Below are 21,447 nucleotides of genomic sequence, written 5' to 3'. Positions count from 1 at the left end.
GTCCTGGTTTAGTTCTGCTTCAGACCTGGTTTGTCCTGATTTAGACCTGGTTTAGACCTGGTTTAGTCCTGGTTTAGTCCTGGTTTAGTCCTGGTTCTCACTGGCTAGGCAGAGGGGGTTGTCATTCTTAAATCCACACAGGGGGACATCTCGTGGGGGGGCCCCTGAGAGCCAGTGCAGCTGAGTTCCTGGGACAAGAGCCAGAGACTCGTCTGACCCAGTGAAGACCATCACGATCTGGGGACAGAAACAGTTAAACTTTATCTGTTAATTGGAGCCTAAAGATATGTTCACCCTTGGCCACCGCATCAAAACTGGGACTAATCTGTCACTAAACCAGGAATTAAACCTTGACTAGACCAGGACCAAACCAAGTCTACATCAGAACTAAACTGAGCTCAAACAAATGCCAAGCTTGTGAACTTGTGAATCTACCCTTAGTTCACTATTCATTTAATTTAAATAGAGTTTATAAAGAAAGTTCCCTACTGTTTGCTAAAGATGTAAAATCTGGTACAGTAGTCCCAGTGGACCTTTCACGGTCTTGCTGTTTTGTGGGGATTTGTTTTATGTTAATTTGCATGCTTTTTTTTTTACAATGTATGAACGTGCATTGTGTTCTATGTCCTGATTGTTCGATCACAGTGTGACTCTGAAGTGCTGTATGTTTGCAAGTTTTCTCCCCGACAAAACCCACAATGTGGATGAAATATTCTGCACTGACAAATTTCAGAAACACTTTGGACTTAAGTGTTTCTCTACACAGAGAGGCGCCTCTGGGGATACCACTGGAGCAGAAGCAAGTGAACAACACATTTAAAGCGATCATTAAGGAAGGGGGATATAATATACGAAAGTTTGAGAGTGTTTAAACAAGAGAGAAATGTGAGAAAATGTTAATACCTGACTGAGAAAAGTGTATAAAGTGTGTGGTGAGGCGTTTTACAGCCTTAAAACATATATAATAATTGTAAAAAAAAATAATGCTGTCTACCCTGCGGATTCCACCTATTGCGGGTTATTTTTAGAACTTAATCCCCACGATAAACAAGGGACCACTGTACTGGCTCAAATTGGGGAATCACAAGCAGTGCAGAAAATAATTGTGCCTTTTTTTTGCCACTGCATATGTGATTTTATCTAGTCGTATGTAGTTGTGTATTTTCACCTGGTAAAGTTGTGTGTTTAACAGTTGTGTGTAGTTGTACAGTTATACCTGATACACAGAGGAGTTAGTGTAGTTGTGTCTTACAGTTGTACAGTTTCATCCACAGACTGTATAAAGAAGTGGACTGAGTGTGACATCACCCACAGCGCTCGGCTCCAGTCAAATGAAGCTCATCGAGGCTAGCAGTTACAGGAGCTAATTTGGAGTCGAGTTCCATGAATTTCATGATTTGAAACTCTGAACACGAGTATCATAGCAACCAAAGCGCCAATCTGGAGCAAGGTTGTTGAAGGTAACGCCCCTTCCCATCAACACCGATGGTTCAGCAGGGAGCGGGCACTTAGCAACGCTGTCAATCAAACTTGTTGGAAGCGGGAGCAATCTCTGAGAAAGAGGCACCTGATTTTTCAGTTATTCATGCTTATATCTTAATTTATAGACACAATAGCTAAATAAAAATACCAGGATTGTGTAGAGCGGGTTAATATGAACATTTTAAGACCAAAATGACAAGGCTCACTGCAATCAAGTCAATGGACCCAGAAGCGCACCTATGATCAGATTCTATTTGGAATGTGGCAGCTAGCATGTTAGCTACGTGCATTTATATATACAGCCTATGAGTTGTGTGTACAGTAGTTGTGTATTTTCACCTGGTAGAAGGAGGAGTTGTGTGTTTTACCATTGTGCAGTTTTACCTGATACACAGAGGAGTTGGTGTCGCTCAAATCCCACAGGGCGAAGTCGGTCTCTCGATCTCCGTTCTCATCCAGATGCAGAGTTCCGGTCACTCCTGAGGACACACACAGTATAAGTACAGTTGTCCCTCACTATATCATGGTTCACCTTTCGTGGCCTTGCTGTTTCATGCATGCTTTTTTTGTTCTGTATCCTGATTGGCCAAGGGACATGCCGTGTCTCCTGTATGGTACAGAATGTGTCCAGCCAAATTTACATAAATGTTCAATCGCAGTGTGACTCTGAAGTGCTGTATAATGGCAAAGTTTTCTCCCCGACAATGTCGATGAAATGTTCTGCACCAACAAATTTCAGAAATGCTTTGGACTTAAGTGTTTCTCTGCACAGAGAGGCGCCTCTGCGGATACAGCTGGAGCAGAGGCACAAGAACAACACATTTAAAACGATCGAGGAAAGGGGATATAATATACAAAGGTTTGAGCTTTGAGAGTGTTTAAACGAGAGAAATGTGAGAAAATGTTAATGCCTGCATGAGAATAGTGTATAAAGTGTGTGGTGAGGGGTTTTACAGCCTTAAAACATATATAATAATTGTAAAAAATAAAGCTGACTACTTTCACCTATTGCGGGTTATTTTTTGAACGTAACCCGAGGGAAACAAAATCAAAACTAGGGACCACTGTACACAGACACACATGCATACACACACACACACACACAGTAGTCTGTAAGTATAAGTACAAGACACACAGAGATGGCAGCACTTTCATAGAAGGGAGTGGAAAAGCGTATTTATTTTTTCATGTTGTTATGTGAATTGGCTTAGTTCACTGACAAACACAATAAAACATGAGCTGGACCACACTGCAAAAAGAGACAACTGGATTTAAAACATTGAATCATCAATCAATCTGAAATGCTCAAAGCTGTTTTCAATGCTCCTCCATGTTTCAACAACGTCCAGCCTGTTTTACCTCAGACTCTGTGAAAATACAGTACATGTGTGGATTATTGAGGGGGAGAGTACTCCAGTGGGCAGAGGCAAAATTTTTGAACACTGCGTTAGACCATGTGACTTTTGGTGGGTTTGTGGGAGAGTTTAAAGTAGTCTTCGATCACCCACACTCAAGGTGAAGCCTCACTCCGCCTATTAAGTCTAGTTCCAGGTTCCAGGTCCGTGGCAGATTATACCATTGAGTTTTTGACACTGGCTGTCTCCAGCTGGGGCGCCAACTTGCTCTCCAGTTGCCCTCTGGACAAGCCAGATCTCTCCTTCATACTAAGCGAATATCATGACCTCAGGGTTTTCAGTAAAAGCCAGGCGCTCCCTTGCCCTCCAGTCATCTATATAATCTTGCCAAACTTGAACGAGACACTATGTTCTTTAGGGCCCTCAATAATATCACCATTAAAAACAAATATCTATTGCCACTCATTGATTCCACCTTCACATCATCTTCACCAAACTATACCTCAGGAATGCTTATCATCTGGTGTGCATAAGGGAAGGGGATGAATGGAAAACTGCATTTAAAATGCCTCTGGGACATTTTGAGAACCTTGTGATGCCCTTCGGGTTAACCAATGCTCCAGCCGTCTTCCAAGCCTTAATTAACGACATGCTACGGGATTTTCTCAGTCGTTTTTTGTGTTTGTGTATGTGGACGATATTCCAATCTTTTCTAAGACCCCACTGAAACACCAGCACCACATGCGCCTGGTCCTCCAGAAGCTCCTGGAGAACAAGTTATATGTGAAGGCGGAGAAGTGTGAGTTTCACACAAAAAAGGTCATTTTTCTGGGGTTTATTGTGGGATGTGGAAGGGTGAAAGGCGACCCAGAAAAAAATGCCCAACAACAGGAAACAACTACAAAGATTTATTGGGCTTGCTAACTTCTACAGACGTTTCATCAGAGACTTAAGCCATGTTGTTGTTCCCCTCGCTAAATTCACCTCTCCCTCCAGACAGTTCTGCTGGTCCCCAGAACCCCCCTATTCACCTCTGCCCCGATCTTAAGTCAGCCTGATCCCTCCCGCCAGTTCATTGTGGAGGTGGATGCCTCAGACACAGGGGTTGGGGCAGTCTTCTCCCAAAGGTTTGAACCACACAATCAACTATATCCTTGTGCCTTTTTCTCTCGACACCTTTCACCAGCTGACAGCAATTATGATGTGGGGGACCAAGAACTGTGGGCAGTCAAGTTTACCCTGGAAGAGTGGCACCACTGGTTGGAAGGGGTAGAGCATCCTTTCCTGGTTTAGACAGATCACAAGAACCTAGCTTACATTTAGTCTGCTAAACGTTAGATTCAACTTCATATTCACGTATCGCCCAGGATCCCGCAACATCAAGCCAGATGCACTCTGCCGCCAGTTCTCCCAGGAGGACACTACTACCACTCCGGAGCCCATCATATCCCCTCTACCTGTGTGGTTGCAGCTGTTCGCTGGGAGATTGAGGATCTGGTCCGGGAGGCTCATCGCACCCAGCCTGATCCAGGTAATGGCCCACCTGGTACTCTATTTGTTCTAGTTCCTGTCCACCGCTCTCGGTTCACCTGCATCCGGGGGTCAATTGCACACTCTCCCTCTTGAGACGTCACTTCTGGTGGCCCACGGTCGACAAAGACACCAGGGCTTATGTGTTGGCGTGCCAGATGTGTGCCAGGGGCAAGGCCTCCCACTCGCCACCTTCCGGGCTGCTCCAATGCTACCAGGTCTGATGTGGCAGTGGACTTCATGACTGGCCTTCTGCTGTGTCAAGGTAACACAGTCATTCTCATAATTGTTGAAGGGTTCTCTAAAGCAGCCCATTTTGTCGCCTTACCGAAACTCCCGACAGCCAAGGAGACTGTGGACCATATAACCAACCACGTGTTCCGACTCCATGGAATCCCAAAATATTGTGTGCAATTTGTAGCCCAAGTTTGGCGTTGCTTCTGTGAGGGCTTGGGCGCATCAGTGAGTCTTACTTCTGGCTTTCACCCCCAGACCAATGGACAACCAAAACTTAGAGACTGCACTACGTGTGTTGTCTCCTCCAATCCCTCTACTTGGAGCACATTATTGCCATGGACTGAATACTCCCACAACTCCTTAGTGAGTTCTGGTACCGGTCTATCCCATTTCCAAGCCTCTCTAGGTTACCAGCCTCCACTCTTCCCGTCTAAGGAGAAGGACCTGGCTCTGTTCAACACCATCACCATTTCTATGCTGGGCCATGAGTCTCACCCCCTGCAGGACGCTCTGTCTGTCCTGGAGAACAGCTTCAGTGACAGACTGATTCACCCTCGCTGTGTAAAGGAGAGGTTTTGCAGGTCTTTCCTTCCTGCTGCTGTCAGACTGTACAATGAACACTGTTAACACTGAACACGTGTCATTCAACTATACTCATGTGCAATACTGAATACCATGTAAATCCACTGAAGTCACTTTACTGAGATTTATTCTGTTTATATGCTGCACTGTTACTCTTATTGTACATATTAAGAAACAGTGTGTTACATTAGAGCCTATTTTTAGATTATTTTTTAAGTTTATTTTTAAATGATCTTAAGCTATTTATCTATTATCTTGTTTTATTGCATCTTATTTTCCTGCTGTTCTTGAACTGTGCGGTGCAATACTGGAATTTCCCCACAGTGGGACTAATAAAGGCATATCTTATCTTATTTATTCATTTAGAATATGTTTGTAGAGGTGTAAATTACAGGGTTAGCAGCTTTTACACAGAATAAGACCCAATGAAGACACAGGGAGGGCATCTGACACACAGGGAGGGCATCTGACACACAGTGAGGGTATCTGACACACAGGGACATTTAGGTCCCACATAGGACAGGAGATGACCTAAAAACTGTTCATCACAACATTGCAGAATCATTCTAGTTTTAACTGAGTCAGATTGTAGATTTGTTGACCTGGTTTATGGTTAATATGACTGTCATTTCTGAGCCTATCCACATGAAACAAAACCTGGGGCAAAGTTCAGTGTCTTCTCTGTCGGTATAAATAAAAAAAAACCTGAAATGATTTTTCCACAGCAGCTTCAGAAAGTGGTGCCAAAGACGTGAGTGTTGTCATCTGAAAGGACTTTAAACCATAAGATTAATATGACAGGTTTGTGGAGCCAATCCCAAACAAATGAGAAGGTTCAACATTTGTGGATCAGAAGTTTGGAGATATCTTTAAAAACAGTCTCCATTAGGATTATATCTGAAATGATAACTGACTGAAGCAGTTTAAACTGTGATTGTGGTTTGGTTGTGGCAAGGTGCAGTTGTTTCCCGTGGGATTAAGGTACGAAAGCAGAAGTGATCACATGGCTGATTTATCTGTGACCTCTGACCCCCGCAGGCAGGTCACTTCCTGGAAACGGTGCCCTGCCCTAAAGGACAAAGTATATTTATGACCTCAATAACCCAAATGACATATCCAAAAATCAGCTGGCAGATAAACGTGACATGACCCTGCCCCCTGGGATTACTTGATCAAATCAGATGAGAGCTCGCAGCTGCACCTCGAAATGTCACATTTGAACAATAACCATGAATAAACAATACAGCATTAGGCTTTTATAGCAGTGCAATACAACCACAAGTGTCTTTTCCGAGGATACCACAACAACATGATCAGAGCTGGAATCAAGCTAGCAATTTAAGGGTTTATGAACGCCACAGTAGTTCAGGAGTTAAGTGCTGATTAAGACCTGGTTCATTTCTGTTTTGGTCCTGGTTCACTCCTGCTTTAATCCTGATGTAGTCTTGGTTTGGTACTGGTTCAGTCCTGTTTTAGTCCTGGTTCAGTCCTGGTTTAGTTGTAGTTCAGACCTGGTTTGGTCCTGATTTAGTCCTGATTTAGTCCTGCTTCAGTCCTCATTTGATGCAGACATATGCCTTTAAAAAAGTCCATCTGGAATCTAAACTACAATGTGATATACTCTTCTGTTACCTTCAAGTGGCAGTATAATTACCTCATAGGTGGACACCAGAACCTTGTAGAGAAAAAAAGTTTGTATTGCTGGCTAGAAAACGAGATATGTAGCAGCCAGGTCTTAGGAGGCTACTTCTGTTTCAGTTCTGGTTTAGTCCTGTATTAGTCCTGTATAAGTCCGGCTTCAGTCCTGCTTTAGTCTTACTTCAGCCCTGCTTTAGTCCTGTTTCAGTCCTGCTTTACTCCTGTTTCAGTCCTGGTTTAGTCCTGTATAAGTCCTGCTTTAGTCCTGCTTTAGTCCTGTTTCAGTTCTGCTTTAGTCCTGTATTAGTCCTGTTTCAGTTCTGCTTTAGTCATGTATTAGTCCTATATAAGTCCTGCTTCAGTCCTGCTTTAGTCCTGTTTCAGTCCTGCTTTAGTCCTGCGTCAGTCCTGCTTTAGTCCTGTATAAGTCCTGCTTTAGTCCAGTATTAGTCCTGTTTCAGTCCTGTTTTAGTCCCGCTTCAGTCCTCTTGTTTACATAATGACTGCATTATGAGTGGCTGATGAATGTTGATGTGAGCTCTCGTCCAATTAGGTGGTAGCAATAGCGTGTTGCCGAGCGGAGGACATAATTACCATCATTAACCTGTTGGGTGGAGAGTTCATTCATAAATCCAGGTTCAGGTCACACTTGAGCGTAAACAGAACAAACAGACAGAACACACAGCACACTACAATAACCAGACCAAGGCATCTGAATGTTCTCTGATAAAGCTCACCCATATGTGCCTTTTCTCTCATTCAGAAAGTGTGATTTGATAAAGCTCAGTGCTCTATTGGACAATGTGAACAAAAGATATATTATGCTACACCCATTTCTTTTGGAGCCTTCTACCGTGTTATGATGCTGTTTCCTCATTAAAAACATGCCTGAAGAGGTTGTATATGTCATCCATGCATGTTTGAGTATTTTAGCCATCTCTCCTGGGTCTTATTTGAACCTCTTACAGTTAGCAGTACAAGCCTGTACGAGGTTCTGCTCGCAAGCCTACGTCACCCATGCTCCCACACGACAATTCTTCATAAATATACAAAAACATGATACAAAACTGTACAGCAGCTGGACAAACCTGATGTGATGTGCAGTAGTTTCATTAGCAGGATGCAGCTGAGTGTGTTGTGATGGTGAAAGGGAGTGACTTAATATAAGGAGCAAAGGAAGGGGAGACTCAGAGTGTCAAAAATGAAAGTGAAACCTATGAAACATGTTAATACATTGTTTTCTGTTAATGCAGCATTTTCAAAACAATAAGTAAGTAACATGGCGATCTAAATATGTTGTGTGTTAGCAGTTGATACTCCATAAAAATAAATCAAATCTATTGTTTATGGTTATAATCTCTGACACTCATGGATCATTATGTCATAACATTTTAAATCACAATATTCATCTAAAATCACTTAACAAAGGAAACAAGTCTGCTACTTTCTGTTAGAAAACTGATTGGTCTGATTCAACTGATTCTCACCTGCCCTTTATGGTATGTCACCACAACAAAGCTCTGCTGGACCATGCTGACGGCGCCACCTATGGATAAAGGTCAAGGGAGCAGACAGAACTTTCTTTTTTTTAGATTAAGAAAAATAAAATCTGAAAACTAAGTGTGTCGCAGTGGGCGTATCTGGGGGGTTGGGGAAAGCAGGGATTTACTGAGCAAGGATGTCTTGAATCCAGGAGAATAAAGGTTTCTCTAACATGCATGAGTCACTCTGCGGGTAAATGAGAAAGAAAAGTGCAATTTTTGACTAATGTATCTATTTTAATGCCATAATGTGGAACATTGCAGGCAAAGCAATAGCATCTCCATGGAGACAAGCAGTTGAAGGACCCCCACCCTGAAAAGGTACATAGCATATAAGTATTATAGGCTTCACATCTGCTGTCTAGTGAAAAAAAAAAAAAAATCCATAATGGGAGTTTCTATGTTGCAACAATAAGAGCAAGAAGAGAGGAGCAGGATGAGAGGAGGATGAGAGGAGGAGGAGGAGGAGGAGAGGGCCAGGATGAGAGGACGAGGAGAGGAGCAGGATAAGAGGAGGAGGAGAGGGGCAGGATGAGAGGAAGAAGAGAGGAGGAGGAGAGGAGAAGGAGAGGAGCAGGATGAGAGGAGGAGAGGAGGAGGATGAGAGAGAACAATAATCCTTAAGAAAGGTTTATCTGAAAGGTCTAAGTGAGGAAGGTGGGGCCAACTCCACACAAATGATGTACACGCCAGCAGGGGGTGCAATCTCAACTTTCATAAGTGCAGTAAACCACAAATCACACACATCTTTTCCCATACAGGAAGGTGGGAGGGCATCTGGCACACAGGGATACAGGAGTACAGGAGGGCATCTGACACACAGGAGGATTGCTTTGCTACTGCTCCTTTAAGTGGAGCTGGAGGAGTGAGTTTAGATAAGTCCAGACCGGACGAACTCAGATCTGATCTGCTTCCTGTGACATTTCCTCTGGAATCTGAACCAGGACTAAACCAGGTTTACACCAAGACTGAACCAGGACTACACAAGGCCCAAACCAGGTTTACACCAAGACTGAACCAGGTCTACACAAGGCCCAAACCAGGACTAAACAAAGACTGAAGCAGGATTGAACCAGGACTTAACTAGGAATAAACCAGTAATAAACCTGGACTAAACCTGGACTAAACCAGGTTAAACCAGGTTTACACCAAGACTGAACCAGGTCTACACAAGGCCCAAACCAGGACTAAACCAGGACTAATCTAGGTTTATACCAAGACTGAACCAGGTCTACACAAGGCCCAAACCAGGACTATACCAGGACTAATCCAGGACTTAACCAGGACTAAACCAGGATTTAACCAGGATCAAACCAAGAATAAACCCGGACTAAACCAGGACTAAGCCAGGACTAAACCAGGACTAAACCAGGTTTACACCAATAATGAACCAGGTCTACACAAGGCCCAAACCAGGACTAAACTAGGACTAATCCAGGACTTAACCAGAACTAACCCAGTACTAAACCAGTACTAAACCTGTACTAAACCAGGACGTAACCAGGATTAAAGCAGGACTGAATCAGGAATAAACCAGGACTAAACCTGAACTTAACCAGGACAAAACCAGGACTAAACCAGGACTAAACCAGGATTAAACCAAGTCTACACAAGGACTGAACGAGGACTAAACCAGGTCTACACAAGGACTGAACCAGGACTGAACCAGGTCTACACAAGGACTAAGCCAGGACTAAAACAAGACTAAACCAGGACTAAACCTGGACTTAATTAGGACTAAACCAAAACTAAATCAGGACTAAACCAAGACTAATCCAGGTTTTGGACTGAACCAGGACTAAAACAGGGCTAAACCTCAACTAAACCTGTACTGAATGGCTGTGAGAGCAGATATAATCTGAAGAGTTTTCTCTTGTGTTTAATGAACACACTTCCTCTGTTAATGCATTAGCACTGTGAGCTAATGGACGAGAGAGCACTGGGTAAACAGAGAGAGCGAGAGAGAGAGAGAGAGAGAGAAAGAGAGAGAGAGAGAGAGAGAGCAAACAGTAGCTACATATCTAAACCAGGACTAAACCAGGACTAAAGCAGGACTAAAGCAGTACTAAACCAGGTCTAAACCAGGACTAAACCAGGACTAAAGCAGGACTAAAGTAGTACTAAACCAGGACTAAACCAGTACCAAACCAGGACTAAACCAAGACTAAACCAAGACTAAACCAGGACTAAACTAGGTCTGAACAGGGACTAAACCAGGACTAAAGCAGTACTAAACTAGGACTAAACTAGGACTAAAGCAGCACTAAACCAGGACTAAAGCAGAACTAAACCAGGTCTGGACAGGGACTAAAACAGTACTAAACTAGGACTAAACCAGGATCAAACCAGGAGTAAACCAGGACTACACCAAGACTAAACCGAGTCTAAACCAGGTTTGAACAGGGACAAAACAAGGACTACGCCAGTACTAAACCAGGACTAAACCAGGACTAAACCAGGACTACACCAGGACTACACCAGGACTAAATCAGGACTACACTAGGACTAAACCAGGACTAAACCAGGACTAAACCAGGACTAAACCAGTACCAAACCAGGACTAAACCAAGACTAAACCAAGACTAAACCAGGACTAAACTAGGTCTGAACAGGGACTAAACCAGGACTAAAGCAGAACTAAACCAGGTCTGGACAGGGACTAAAACAGTACTAAACTAGGACTAAACCAGGACCAAACCAGGACTAAACCAAGACTAAACCAGGACTACAGCAGGAGTAAACCAGGACTAAACCAGGACTAAACCAGGACTAAACCAGGGTCTCCTGTAATCCCAGTCAGTCATTTGATGATTTCCTGACAGCTCTGTTTCCATAAATATCCATAATGCAATCAGATCTGCCTGTGTGTCAGCCTTGTGCACGCTCCTCTTGCATGCTCCTTGTGCACGCTCATGACCTTGTGCACGCTCCTGTCCATGTGCACACTCATCTCCAGGTAAAGGAATTTGCTGATAAAAGTCTGTTCATTTGCAGATGTTGTGGTGTAGCTGGATAGATACTCGTCCATCCTCCTGTATCCCTGTAGTGTTAGACCAGTGCTACTCAATTGCCCCCCCTATAAAGAAGAAAAAATTTCGCGCCCCCCCCCCCCCCCCCCCCCCCCGAAAAAATAAAAGAAATGAAATTATATAATGAAATTTAATTACATATCAAATAAAAAAATAAAATTAAATAAACATCAAATGAATAAATTAATTAAATAAATATCAAAATAATACATTCAAATTAAATTAATATCAAATTAAAACAAGTAATTTAGCAATTTGGTACACCACCTTATATGATGCTCAGTGCTTGCTGCTTTAAGTGACATTTACAAAGCGGATGATAGTTGGCAATATTTGGCACGTTTATGCTGAAAAAACTCCAGCGCTTTATCAGCGTGATTGAGGTGTAATGAGGTGGCGCTTTAACTTATTTGGCTTCATACTGTCCGCTGCCACAGCAGACACCGGTCTGTCCACGTGTCCCACCGGAGTCACGGTGAAGCCAAGTGCTAAATACGCTTCAGACTTCAGACTTCCTCGTCTTACTTTTCGTGTGACTTTACCTCCGTCTATCTCCGCCTTTCTTTTCATCCCTTTTAAAATGTTTTCCATAGTGTCTCTTTAGCAAAAGTGTTTCTTGTTCACTGCCCTGTGTCACGATCTTATTCGCTCCCTCCTGCTCTTTGCTGTGTGCCCGCTGCGTACAGTACTACAGTGTCATACGCGGAGTCATACGCGGCCCCCCGGTATCTCACGCCCCACTATTTGAGAACCACTGTGTTAGACTGAGATTGGGGCTAGTCAAATGTTTTTAGTTAATCTTCAGATATTATGGTGAGTCAGATGCTCTCCCAGATCTTGTGGTTTGGTTTGAGAAGTATAGCGGGAGAATGGACCTTGTCACTAATAGAAAAGATGTCTTGACACTCACTGCCCCTCCTGAGACCTGAGCTTTGCATTTGTGTGTGCACGTATATGTGTGTGTGCGTGTGTGTGTGTACGAGTCTGTGCGCATGTGTGTGTCTCTGCACAGACTTCATGTGGTTAATCTAATTTGTGGTGGACCTGTCACATCAGAGAGGACACAGCTGCAGACAGGTTTCCATGACTACTACATCACTGGACCCTGAACCAGGACTGAACTAGGACTAAACCAGGACCGAACCAGAACTGAACCAGGACTGAACCAGGACTAAACCAGAATTGAACCAGGACCAAGCCAGGACTAAAACTGGACTGAACCAGGATCAAAACAGAACTGACCCAGGGCTGAACTAGTACTAAACCAGGACTAAACCAGGACCAAGACATCCAGAAGCTGTAAGTGACTATTCAACTCAACAAAAGTTTTTAAAGCCCAAAATCAGAGCAGCAGTCGCCTCTTAGGGTTGAACAAGACTGTTAAAATAAAATCAACAGGAAAATAGAAAATCAAAGAGCACTCACTTCTCACATTGAAGCTCGAGTCATTTTAATGATAATAATGTAATTTTGCCCCATGTCAGGTGTAAATCTGGCTCTTCTTTTGCCTCTAACTTCATGTGACCTTTGACTCACCAAAACAAAACTCATCTCATCACATCCCAGTAACACAAACCTCTCCAGATGAGAACCTGGACCAAACCAGAACAAAACCAGGACTAAGCTATGACCAAACCAAGACTAAACCAGGACTAAACCAGAACAAAACCAGGACCAAACCAGGAGTAAACCAGGACTAAACCAAAACTAAAACTGGATTGAACTAGGACCAAACCAGGACTAAGCCAGGACCAAACCAGGACCAAACCAGAACCAAACCAGGATCAAACTAAGACAAAACCAGGACCAAACCAGAACAAAACCAGGACTAAACCAGGACCAAACCAGGACTAAACCAAAACTAAAACTGGATTGAACTAGGACCAAACCAAGACTGAGCCAGGACCAAACCAGAATAAAACCAGAACTAAACCATGACTGAACTACAGTAGGACAAACCATAACCAAACCAGGACTGAGCCAGGACAAGACCAGGTCTTGGGTCTCAGATGAGAGGTCTGAGTTAGGTTTGGACTTTGTGATCCATCAAACTCAGGATGACGTCAAGAAATCTGCACCTCAACCAAAGAATGAGAAAACATCTGTGAAATGTGTCAGCAACAGAGAGAAGATAGAGAGGGGGAGAGGAGGAGAGAGAGGGGGAAAGAGATAAGGGAGAGAAGGGAGGTAGAGGAAAAGAGAGGAGAGAGGAGGAGAAAGAGGAGAAGACAAAAGGAGACGAGAGATGGGGGAGAAGGGGAGGGAGGAGAAGGAGAGGAGGAGAGATATCTGTTTGGACAAATTCATTTTGACATTTGAGAAAGTGAAAATAAATTATGTGATGTCACAGAGCAAACAGAGGAGAGGGACATTAACTTCTGTAAAATACACTTTTTGGAGCTTTCTATCATGTTATGACGTTGTTCCCTCATCAACAACATGTCTGAAGAGGTTTTAGATGCCGTTCATGCATGTTTGAGTAATCGAGCGATCTCTCCTGGGCCCTATTCAAACCTTCCTTACAGTTAACAGTACAAGAATGTACATGTCTCTGCCCACAAGCCCATATTCCCACACGACAATACTCCATAAATATACAAAACATGATATAAAACTGTACATAGCAACTTGACAAACCCAATAGGAGGCACAGGATGCATGCTGATTGTGTTGTGATTGCGCCCTGGCGGAGTCCAACATGCACCATCTACAGACCCACATGTGGACTGGTTGGGCAAACTCCCTTGAGCCCTTGAGCATCCAATGGAGAGTATAGAGCTGGTCCAGTGTTCTGCGACCGGGATGAAAACCACACTGCTCCTCATGAACCCTCATCCTGAAATCTGAATACTGGTCAGATTCTCCTCTCCAATACATTGGAATAGACCTTACCAGGGAGGCTGAGGAGTGTGATTCCTCTAATTGGAAAACACCCTCCGGTCCCCCTTCTTACACAGAGGGACCACCACCCCGGTCTGCCAGTCCAGTGGTATTGTCCCCAACCGCCACGCGATGTTGCAAGACTCACTACTGATACCACGGTGACACGGTGAAGACATTCTTTCATTCTTTAGACAGTAGAATGCAATTTTCAACATTAAATGGTTGTGCTATCTTATATATATATAATTTTTTTTTTTTTTTTTTTTTTTTTAACATTACCATGTCACTTTATATCTGTGTAAACCCTCATCCAAGTAGGTTTCATAGCGGTAGTGGAAATGTAAAGGAAATGCAGTGGAAATGTAGTGGAAATGGATATTCAAGAGCTAATGAACCTGTTGAGAAAAAAACATGGTCAAAATTGTGTCAAAGATTTCCTTTGTATTAGAACAACTGGAATAGAAGAGATCACAATATCGAAATCACCTGAGATTTAACCTCAGATGCAAGGACATCAAAAACCCAATACCGACGCAGAATGGTCAAAAAGGCTTGGCATTCACTGCTCAAAGAAAGGATTCATTACACTGCAAACAAAGTAAAAGAGATTGACAAGAAAATACAGACAAAATTTCAAATGTAATATTTCCCAATTAAGACCAAACCAGAACGAAGCCAGGAACAAACCAGGACTAAACTCAGACCAAACCAGGACCAAACCAGTACTAAAAAAGACTGAATCAGTACTGAACCAAGATAGAACTAGGACCAAACCAGGACCAAACAAGGACTAAACCAGGACTAAACTCAAACCAAACCAGAACTAAACCAGGAGTAAAAAAAGACTGAATTAGGACTGAACCAGGAGCAAACCAAGCCTAAAACTGAACTGAATTAGGACCAAACCAAGACCAAGCCATGCCAAACAAGAACCAACAAATGGCGACTAAACCATGGATGGTGCAACCACCAGAGAGTGGGCACTCACTAATCTCTCTGAAAAAAATCCCATTTGAGGATTACACAAATTGTTGGTACCCGTCGGTTAATGAAAGAAAAACTTGCAATGGTCATAGAAATAACTTGATTCTGACAAAAGTAATCATGAATAAAAATTCTATGAAATTTAACCAATGAAAGTCAGACATTGCTTTTCAACCATGCTTCAACAGAATTATTAAAAAAATAAACTCATGAAACAGGCCTGGACAAAAGTGATACCCTTAACTTAATATTTTGTTGCACAACCTTTTGAGGCAATCACTGCAATCAAACGATGAACTGATTCCGAACTGTCAATGAGACTTCTGCACCTCTCAGCAGGTATTTTGGCCCACTCCTCGTGAGCAAACTGCTCTAATTGTCTCAGGTTTGAAGGGTGCCTTTTCCAGACGGCATATTTCAGCTCCTTCCAAAGATGCTCAATAGTATTTAGGTCAGGGCTCATAGAAGGCCACTTTAGAATAGTCCAATGTTTTTTTCTTAGCCAGTCTTGTGTGTTTTTGATGTGTGTTTTGGGTCATTGTCCTGTTGCAAGACCCATGACCTGCGACTGAGACCAAGCTTTCTGACACTGGCAGCACATTTCTCTCTAGAATCCCTTGATAGTCTTAACATTTCATTGTACCCTGTACAGATTCAAGACACCCTGTGCCAGATGTAGCAAAGCAGCCCCAGAACATAACAGAGCCTTCTCCATGTTTCACAGTAGAGACAGTGTTCTTTTCTTGATATGCTTCATTTTTCTGTCTGTGAACATAGAGCTGATGTGCCTTGGCAAAAACTTCCATTTTTGTCTCATCTGTCCATAGGACATTCTCCCAGAAGCTTTGTGGCTTGTCAACGTGTAGTTTGGTAAATTCCAATCTAGCTTTTTGATGATTTATTTTCAACAATGGTGTCCTCCTTGGTCGTCTCCCATTAAGTCCACTTTGGCTCAAACAACGACAGATGGTGCGATCTGACACTGATGTTCCTTGAACATTAAGTTCACCTTTAATCTCTTTAGAAGTTTTTCTGGGTTCTTTTGTTACCATTCGTATTATCCGTCTCTTTGATTTGTCATCAATTTTCCTCCTGCGGCCACGTCCACGGAGGTTGGCTACAGTCCCATGGATCTTAAATTTCTGAATAATATGTGCAACTTCAGTCACAGGAACATCAAGCTGATTGAAGATGGTCTTATAGCCTTTACTTTTAACATGCTTGTCTATAATTTTCTTTCTAATCTCCTGAGACAACTCTTTCCTTTGCTTCCTCTGGTCCATGTTGAGTGTGGTACACACCACCTGTACCCCTATATATAGGCCCACTGACTGATTACAAGATTGTAGACACCTGTCATGCTAATTAGTGGACACACCTTGGATTAACATGTCCCTTTGGTCACATTATTTTCAATCTTTTCAAGGGGTACTATAAGTTTTGCCCAGACCCGTTTCATGAGTTTATTTTTTTTAAATAATTCTGTTGAAGCATGGGTAAAAAGCAATTTGACTTTCATTGGTTAAATTTCATAGAATTTGTATTTATTATTGCTTTTGTCAGATTCAAGTTATTTCTGTGACCATTGTGAGCGTTTCTTTCATTAACCGAAGGGTACCAACAATTTTGTCCAAATGTGTATATATCTGCAACAGAACTGTAAGTCAATAGAAGATCAAGGAGAAAAGTCTGGATTATGGAATGAAATAGTTACCACCTGGAAACACGATGAGGGAGGAAGCAGCCAAAGATAAAAACGTGATAATGAGGATCGACTGTCAGTATGGACAAGGAGCAAAATGAAAAACAAATGGACACCTTGTCACAAAACACGCAAACATATGAATTATTAAAAAGTACCCCACAGAAGACAAGAACAACTCCCTTAAGTCACTACTCAAGACATTATAATGAAGCAAAAATAAACAGAGACTCACCTCGTTCCTACATACTGTATAACACCAAGAATCTACAGCACAAATAAACAAACCTTTAAGCCACTTCTCGGACCCCACAAACACTGCCAAACAACTGGGACAAGAACTGAAAAAGGTCAGTGCTGCAGAAAAATTACAATTCTAGATGAAAAGTAATCCATTTGCGAAGCTCAGTGAGTTTTGAAATACAGAAAAAAAAGGTTTATTGTTTGTTACAGCAGATGCAGACAGGACAGGGCCTAGGCCTGCTCTGGCCACAGACTGGCAGCCTTTCGCGTCTCACCAGTCTCCATCCAAGTTCCCATCTACCCCCAGTCTCAGTCTTTTGAGCAGCTGAGCCCTGACTATTTAAGCCAGAATGACAATGCTACATACATTTCAAAGCAGAGTGACTTTTGTTTCACACCCATAAGATAATGGAGCTTTATACTTAGACAGGTAGAACAACGAGTTTCCTGTAGGATGAAAACAGAGTCTTCACACATGTTAATGTCTAGTCTGGGTCTGACAGACTGATGTGATCTCACTCATGTGATCAAATGCATTTAAAGACACAACATGAATATTCTTAAATTTCTATCACAGTCAGAATGCAAAAAAAGAAGAAATATTTATTTAACATAATGTGGTCTCATTATTTACACAAACTCCCATGTCTGTGTAATCCCTCAGTCATCCGAGATCTGATCCATAGTAAAAGCCAAAAGTAAATTTCATCATCATCCCAGTCTCTTCTTCAGTTCTGGTCAGATTGCTAGTGGACACGGCCTTATATCTGTCTGAAGGGAGGAGCTAACTACACTGAAACTGTAAACAGCTGCCGTTTACAGTTTCTGTATGTAGGTTAGGTCTATTGTGCTACACTAAGTGTGCACTGTGTCTGAGTCATAATTAGCATATTCATGCAACTCTCAATGGATGCTTAACATGCCTATTGGCCTCCTAGCAAGCTCTAATGTTCTCTTTGTTTCCTTTGTTTGCTTTGGGTCTGATGATGGAGTTATAGATGTGGGAGAGATGATGTCTACGGCCCTCATTCCCATTAGCTACCCTAGCCTACATACAGAAACTGTATGTTCACTGTAGTTAGCTCCTCCCTTCAGATAGATATAAGGCAGTGTCCACCAGCAATCTGACCAGAACTGAAGAAGCGGCTTGGATGAGCAGCCAAACGTCCAGTTGAGAGATTTAACTTTTGGATTTCACTAAAAAACTCCCATGGCAGAAAAAATATAAAAATATACTGGAAACCTACTCACATCGATCAGTACCTCCTCTGGACATCCAAGCACCGCACTGCACACAAACTTTCAGTAGTAAGAAGACTTTTTGACCGGACCAAAACCAGACACAAGAAGAAGACAGAAAGTAGGAGGAGGAGCACAGAAAAACTGTAAATATCCAAAATGGGCCATAGGATATTTACTCAGCAAACCAGGGAAAAAAGCAAAAAGACACACACAAGATCTCAGATAAGCAAAACAGGGCCATGGTTACACTCCCATACGTCAGAAGCATAATGGAAAAAGTACAACTGGCCATGAACAAACAGAACGTCAGTACTTCAATCACACCTCACACAAAATGACGACAGTTACTAGTGCACCCCAAGGACAAAGCAGATCAAGACTACAATGCAATATAGCACATAAAATACCTTGCTTGTCATCACAACAAGTCATACAAAGGCGAAACAGGCTGAGCCCTTAATAAACAGAAAAAAGAACATAAAACGGAATGTAAAAGGAAAAAAATCAAAACATGCACCCAAGCCACTAAAGAAACAAGCCCACCAAGAACAGCTTAAGCATGCCCGCCCATGGGAGTGGATCTCTCCTTCACTGTGGTTCTCGAGGTTTCTCTTTTTCCTGTCTGTTACTGACCAATGTCTTTTTCATTCATTGTTGATTTTCCAACTTTCAATTGGTTAAATCAATCATCTTGTCCAGCCCTAAAAGGCAACTGCTATTGTGATTTTGGGCTTTTCAAAAATTAATTGTATTGAATTGAATGAAGTTCTAAAAATCAGACTACTGCAACAGGGAAGACCAACTCATGGATCAGGAAAACCATCAAGATCTGGAAACGCGCCCACCAGACTGTAAATCGGGATGATGGGACATACCAGCTCTCAACCCTGGGATATAGTTCTGAAGAAGTCTAACTCTGTCGTCCTACTGCTCCACGTAAGAAGACAGCACCAAAATCTGTTTAAATCAGCTGAGCAGACACATCACAGCAATACAGTATAAAACAAATACAGGTCTCTACATAAGAAGTATGAGGTTCCATATTGGTCCATGGCCATATATTAGTCTATGTGGTTTTACACCTCTCTCCGACTGCTTCCAGCCCAGCTGTGCCTGCAGTGTTGGAACAGTTTTTTAGCTGTGTGATACTCACACGAAAACTGAGCTCTGTTGTGCTGGTGTGTTACCGCCTTTGAAGCTGCACAGGGGAGACCACTTGTTCAGATGATAACTGTGACCAGCTGCGGTCAACTGCGGCAGGCCTTGGTCAGCTGCAGTCAGTTACGGTCAGCTGCGATAGGCTGTGGTCAGCTGCGGTAGGCTATGGTCAGCTGCGGTTGGCTGTGGTGTGGTGCGGTCTGCTGCTAATGACTGCGGTCGGCTACGGTTGGCTGCAGTCCGGTGCAGTTGGCTGCGGTTGACTACGGATGACTGTGGTCTGCTCCAGCATCCGGCAAAAATAGACTCCCAACCAAATTAATCCGGAGTGCTGTGGCACCTCTGCCAGCACCACTGGACTGCACGTCATGTGGTCTGAGCTTCTCTCGCTAGTTTTAAATACATAGAATACTTGCGGCTACTGGACCGGAGCTGCACTGCATGCAGTCTGAGCACAGGGTTATACTTGTTCTGAAACAGCTCGAAATCATTCTAAAGCTATTCAAGAAATGTTCATTTCTGTAGTGTGAATGGGACATTTTTACTATCAATACTAACTCAACTGAGTATCTAGTTTTCATACTAGTTTTAGTATTGATTAGTATCTGACATTCGATCATTTTGGCAACCCTAGTGAGAAGTGAAAAGAAAATGTAAAACAAGAACATCTAGAAAATTGCCATAATCATTCTTTATATTTATGTCACTATTATTATTATTATTAATGTTCAGGTTCTGCCAGAAAGAACAAGCCCCAGAGCAACGACACTAGGCTAACCCAGGACATGCTAACAGGAAGTAAACAGGGGAAATGCTAATGCTAAGGGCACAGTCACTTCCTGTGTGAGGAAACATCTGGATCCTCCTCTAAGTTTAAATATAGAGCCAAACTCAGACTTGCACTGAGCCTAGACTTTTTAACCAGCAGGAGGTGACCAGACTCCAGCTGGTCACACTGAGGAGGGAAGCAGTTCAAATTAGTTAAATAAGTTAATAAGTTTTTAATCTGCAGTGAAGGCGGTTTGAGCAGAATGACATTAAATGCCTAGAGGAGTTCTTCTGGATGACCCCTGATGATGTCACAAGGTGGAACAGTGAGTTTTGTGTGTTGTGTTTTGTTTTTAAAGAGGAAATGACACCATGGAGTTAGTCCAGTAAAAAAAGGATCTCCTAGTTTTCTCGCCAGTGCATTCAGACCTGGTTCAGTCCCAATTCAGTCCTGTTTCAGTCCTGTTTCAGTCCGGTTTCAGTCCTGTTTCAGACCTGTTTCTTTCTGGTTTCAGTTCTAGCTCAGTCCTGGTTCAGTCCTGTTTTAGTCCTGGCTCAGTCCAGGCTCAGTCCTGGTTCAGTCCCGGTTTAGTCCTAGTTCAATCCTGGTTCAGATCTGGTTTCAGAGGACCAAAGAGGAGCCACTCTGAGTACAAATTCAAACCACATGGAGTTTTACATCACTGCATTTGGCTGGAGACATATGCAGATTCTAACACACATGTACAGTACAGAAGAGACTGAACTTTGGCCCACTTTAAGCCTGATCCTGCTCAGTCCAGCTTTAGTCCTGATTTAGACCTGTTTCAGCCCTAGTTTAGTCTTGGTTTAATACTGGTTCAGTCCTGCTTTAATCCAGATTTAGTCCTGCTTTAGTCCTATTTTAGCACTGCTTTAACCCTGATTTAGTCCTTCTTTAGTGCTGATTTAGGCTTGATTCAATCCCACTTTAGTCCTGGACCAGCCCTGGTCAAGTCTTCGTCCAGTCCTGCTTTAGTCCTCGGTAAGTCCTGGTTTAGCCCTGGTTTAGGCCCACTTTAGTCCTGGTTTAGTTCTAAATAGTCCTGGTCCAG

The 21,447-nt window shown here is 42.8% G+C and overlaps 1 protein-coding gene across 1 annotated transcript in view; it reads right to left on the bottom strand.

Annotated features, from left to right (window-relative positions):
• Window positions 1-21,447, bottom strand: part of LOC117383418 (atrial natriuretic peptide receptor 1-like) — a 70,859-nt gene that overhangs the window by 27,030 nt on the left and 22,382 nt on the right. The window contains exons 6-7 of the mRNA XM_055227927.1: window positions 1,867-1,961; window positions 102-237 (exon numbers count right to left, since the gene is read on the bottom strand). Of these exons, the coding sequence (XP_055083902.1) occupies window positions 102-237; window positions 1,867-1,961 (231 nt within the window). The remainder of the gene's footprint in view (window positions 1-101; window positions 238-1,866; window positions 1,962-21,447) is intronic.

This window comes from Periophthalmus magnuspinnatus, chromosome 16 (genome assembly GCF_009829125.3).
Source record: "Periophthalmus magnuspinnatus isolate fPerMag1 chromosome 16, fPerMag1.2.pri, whole genome shotgun sequence".
Taxonomy (NCBI): Eukaryota; Metazoa; Chordata; class Actinopteri; order Gobiiformes; family Gobiidae; genus Periophthalmus; species Periophthalmus magnuspinnatus.
This window is presented reverse-complemented; position numbering and strand designations above follow the sequence as displayed.